Source organism: Mesitornis unicolor, unplaced genomic scaffold, assembly GCF_000695765.1.
Source record: "Mesitornis unicolor isolate BGI_N332 unplaced genomic scaffold, ASM69576v1 scaffold36649, whole genome shotgun sequence".
NCBI classification, from domain to species: Eukaryota; Metazoa; Chordata; class Aves; order Mesitornithiformes; family Mesitornithidae; genus Mesitornis; species Mesitornis unicolor.
The window spans coordinates 1-4,840 of record NW_010207515.1 but is presented as its reverse complement, the minus strand read 5'-3'; the positions used below and the strand labels follow the sequence as shown (position 1 = coordinate 4,840).

The 4,840-nt window shown below is 58.5% G+C and overlaps 1 protein-coding gene across 1 annotated transcript; it reads right to left on the bottom strand.

Annotated features, from left to right (window-relative positions):
• Positions 1 to 1,277: 1,277 nt before the first annotated feature.
• LOC104546697 (testis-specific serine/threonine-protein kinase 4-like) lies at positions 1,278 to 2,659 on the bottom strand (the record flags this gene model as incomplete). The annotated part of the gene is given in 3 exon segments (XM_010192142.1): positions 1,278 to 1,496; positions 1,592 to 1,680; positions 2,578 to 2,659. Coding segments are annotated over 3 exon segments (390 nt in total), but the record flags the coding sequence as incomplete, so codon positions are not given.
• Positions 2,660 to 4,840: the final 2,181 nt, after the last annotated feature.

The window sequence follows — 4,840 nt, the reverse complement described above, 5'->3', positions numbered from 1 at the left end:
TGAAACTCCTTTTTGCTCACCCGTTTTCTGCGAACTTCTTCCAGATGCTGCAGATCTGGTGACTTCATCTCCAGGAATCTGAGAGTCTGTGCAGAGTTATAGAATCATGGAGTGGTTTGGATTGGCAATGGCCTTAAAGATCACCTAGTCCAACCTCACTGCCATGGACAGGGATATCTATCACTTGGTCGGTTGCTCTAAGCCTTTTCCAAACTGACTTTGAACACTTCCAGTGATGGGGCATCCACGGCTTCTTTGGGCAACCTGCTCCAGGGCCACCACTCCTTTTCCTCATCATTAGTGGCCTGGATGATGGGTCAGAGTGTACCCTTAGCAAGTTTGCAGATGACCAATAACAGGGAGGAACGACTGATAAACTGGAGGGTTGTGCTGCTGTTCAGGAGGCCAAGAGCCTCCTGGGCTGCATTAGAGGGGAGTGTTGCCAATGAGTGGACAGGGGTGGTCTTTCCCTCTCCTTAGCCCTGGTGAGGCCACCCCCCAGAGTGCTGTGTCCGTCCGGGCCACATAATACAAGAGAGACACAGACATAGTGGAGCAAGTGCTGTGAAGGGCCACGAAGATGAAGAAGGGTCTGGAGAAATGGTCCTGGGAGGCTGGAGGTGGCTCTGCTCATGGTGGAAGCCTCCAGATTCCTGGGGCCTGGCAGCTCCCATGATCACAGAGAATCTCTGAACAGAGAGATGTCCCCAGATGGGGAGGCTGCTTTGTGGCCTGGAGGTTGATGCCACCATAGATTGGGGGAGGTCCCTTGCAGGTGCTCTCCACGATGGGAGCTCCACCAGGGAAGAGGGAGGAGGGAGCCAAGAGAGGGTTCAAGGCTTTTATTAGCAGCTCCCTGAAGTCAAGGGGGTCCCAAAACAGCACGTGGGTGGGGCCTGGGGGAAGCCCATCATCTGGGAGACCCCTGCACACTCCCACCCCAGTGTCCCCGGCCCCTGGTGCCCCAGCTGCCCCCAATGCTCCTCACTGCCCCCTCACTCCTCTGCTGCCTCCATGGCCCACGCAGTGCCCTCCAGCTCTCCCCTGATGACCTGCAGCTGCCCCTACCTGGCCCCAGCTGCCCTCCAGAATCCTTCCTCATGGGCCTCAAAGCTTCCCGTGCCTTCTCATGGCCTTAGCTCTCCTTAATGCTTTCTTGGTGTCTCTCAAAGTCCCATAGCTGTCCCCCATTTCACTGACCCCTGTCTTCTGCTCTCCCACCTTCCAATGCCCTCAATGTCCCCTAATGCCCTTCAAATGCTCCCCTACACCCTCACCTTGCAGTTCTGGGGCAGGGGCTGCCTTTGGAGGGAGACGGGGTGGGAGCACTGGGTCTGGCGCAGGAGGTGATGCAGGTTGGTGGCACTGAAGAGCATGCAGCCCAGGAGCAGGACATAGAGGATGACCCCAGTGCTCCAGGTGTCTGCCACGAAGGGGTCATAGGGCTGCACCTGCAGGATCTTGGGTCAGGCATAAGTGTAGGACCCGCAGAAGGTCTATCTCAGCGATGTCTTGGAGGGCAGCTCCACATGTGGGACTCCCCACTGGCATCCTGCAGTGCCACCCTCCTGGAGAAGCTGGAGATGGAGACCTTCAGGTTGTCCTCACTGTCCAGGAAAAGATTTTCCAGTTTCAAGTCCTTGTGGGGCAGAGGCAGCATGTGCTGGGGGCAGATGGCAACTGCGGGGAGGGGGAGGTCAGGGGTCAAGGAGGGAGCTGTGGGTAGATGAGGGGTCGGGGGCTCCTCTGGGATGAGGAGGGCTTGGACTGGGAGCAGTGGAGCAAGTGGCCCTGTGGAGGGAGGGTAGGTAAAGGTGCAGTGTGGCAGGCAGAGGCGTGTAGGCTTCCAGGAGGCCTTTCATTGCCTGGGCTGGGCTGGGAGGAATGATCCTCCAGACCACGGCCAGGGGCCTGCAGCGCCCTCACTGCCTCGGGGAGCCCTGACCCAGCTGCCAGAGTGGGGACCCTGTGCCCCCATGCTCATCCTCCGGTGGATGATGACCCTGCTGTGCTGACCGGCCAGAGGAAGGAGCAGCTGGGAGAACGAGAGCCCTGCCTGGCCCTGGGAACGGGTTTCCTGGCTCTGCACCCACTCCAGGACAATCCCCGAGGGGACCAGCTCCATGAGGAGGTAGAAGTCCGTCCTCTGTCTCCGTCCCTTGGTACAGCGTGATGAGGCGCTTGCGGCACAAGCCTTTCAAGACCCGTGGGCAGCAAGGGCTTGAAGTGGGACAGGCCTGCCCCCCTCTGGCCTCTCTTTGCCTTGCACTCCCGTCCCTTTTGCGCACCAGTGCTCCCCTAGCCCCCGGCAATTCCTCACTTCGTGCCCACCACGGCCGCCACCCTCCTGTCTGCTGAAACCTGAGTTAACCCCCCGCGCGGGCCCCCCCCCCCGCCAATAGCTCCCTGTCCCTCTGAATCTCTGCCCATTGCCCGTGGTGCCCCCAATGCCCTCCCACTCCAGACTACCCCAGGGGCTTCCTGGGGTCTTCCTCCAGTGCCTTCCTTTTGGAGATGACTTTGATGGGCACCTTCTGCCACAGTGGGGGCCTGCAGCCTCGTAAAACTCCCTGGCACCATGAGCCAGCAGCGGCCCCAGCTGGAAGCACATCACCTCCAGCACCAGGATGGTCTCAGGGTCGAGGGGCGCCTCCACCATGCCTGTAGGCAGCACAGCTTTGGGGAGGTCAAGCAAGGCTGGGGGCACCCTGGCTGGAACCAGGCTCCCCCAGACCTCTGTGCCCCCTGTACCCCTCACCCTCCCCTGGCCATTCCCTCCACCCCTGCTCGGGACTCTGCTTCCAGCACAGCTAGTGCCATGTCCCAGCAAGTGATGGCAGTAGCCACCCACCCACTGATGACCCACTGAGATGGGGCAGCCAGGATGGCTGTGGGGCACAGTGGGGTGGAGCAGATGAGGTCCTCTCTTGCAGCTTTGCAGCAGTAGCTGGCCAATCCTTTCTGAGAAAACTCCCCCAAGCCCCCCAGCACCACCGGTAGTGACGGCTGGGACCCAGCTTCCCAGCCAGAAAGTCAAATACATCAGCTGGCCTAGAAGAGCTCTTGGAGCAGCAGCAGCAGAGGTGCCCAGGCAATGAGATGTGACAACAGCCAAGCACTCTCGATCGAGGGAGGACAATGCATGAGCACTCTTGCTGCCCACCCTGGGCTGAGGACCTCACACTCTGGAGCCATCACAGTCCCTCACCTTGACATGCAGCTGCTGCTATGGAGATGGCAGCTGGGAGGGGGTCCCCAACTCTGGGTGTGGGGGAAGTGCTGCCAGCAGCCCCAGCTGGAGGGTTGTAGATCTCCCTTGTTGGGGTTTGCTGCAGGGGCTGGACCCTGAGAAGTCCTGGGGTGAGAGGCTGGGCAGGTGGCAGCAAAGGGCTTTCTGGTTAAACCTCTTCCAGAGCTCTTCAGCAAGCTTGGAAAATTATTTTTGCTCTTTGCAACACTCCCTGCTCTGGGCAAGCACATCCTTCATGACCAAGATTAGGCTAGAAATTAAGACTGCTGCTGGGCAGGTCTCACTGCTCATGTGTTTGTGCTGGATGTGCAGGCCTGGCTGCTGGAAAAGGCAGCTGCTAAGCAGCTGAGGCAGCAGAATGCAATTCCTCTGCTGGCAGGTTCAGGAAAATTAGGCCCAAACACCAGCTGCTTGGCACTGGGAGAAATTCAGGGGCCAAGTAGCAGCTTGGTGAAGCTGAGCTGCTCCAGGACTAGTCACCAGAGGAACTGTAAGAAAAGCCCATCCAGAACTCAGTGTGGCAACCTAGGAGAGGGAATAGTGATAGCCACAAACTCTTCAAGCAAGAGGCCTTGACCTGCTCACACTGGCACGCTGCTCTGCTCACAAACTCCCAAATGAAAGTGCTGGTGCTCTGGCCATGGTCACGCGTGCATGACACAGGAGAGGGACAATAGCAACCAAGGTCTTGCTCTGCTTTTTGGGAACCTCTTGAGTGCTGATGGCTGTCAAGCCAATGATGATGATACGGATGCTGACAATAATCTGTTGGACTGATCTTTCATAGGAGTTTCAGGAAAATTTTTTTCCCATGTGCCGTGCCAGGTTTGTTCACCTGATGAAGCCCCTCTGACACAGCCCAGTGCCGCCCTTTGCTCCCCACTGATGCGCCCTGTCCCATCTGAGAGTGCACCCTGTGTAGAGTGGCTGTGTAGGGCTGACGACCCATCATGGCTTTCCCAGCAACAAGCCCACAATGCACACCACAACACAGGCTGTAGGCAAAGGCTTCAACTGCTCAGTGATCCTTCCCACCAGCTTGGCTAGAGTAAATGGGCACTCCAGCACCTCTTGCAACAGGCCAGCAGCCACTAACATGGCAACAATAAGCGTTTGGACGAACATTAGACCCTCGAGGCACACTACACCCTAACAGGGTGGCCCTTTGCCAGCAGGTCCTGCTCAGTTCAGGTCCATGACGTTGCTTTTCTCCATGCTTGGAGGCAATGTCTGCAAGCTGCTGGAGGTTGTCCTCCTACTGCAAGGATGCAGGGCCATCTGCCAGTGGCCTCCCCACAAAAGCAGGGAAGTGTCCTGGGACCCACGTACCAGGAACAGCGTTCTCCGTTACCAGCAGTGGCACTGCTCTGGCCATGCTGGGCCTTGTAGTGCATCCACATACACATTTCCAACCACCTTTGCATCGACCCATCCACCAGCCCACGCTGCCCCGTTATTTCCACTAACAGCATCCCCAGTGCCGAGCCTCGGAGCGCCAACAACCACCTGGCCCGCAACGCTGGGGCACAGCCTCCGGGGTCAGCTCAGGCTGCCGGGGCTCTCCCTCCCCAAGCGACGCCGCGGACAGCT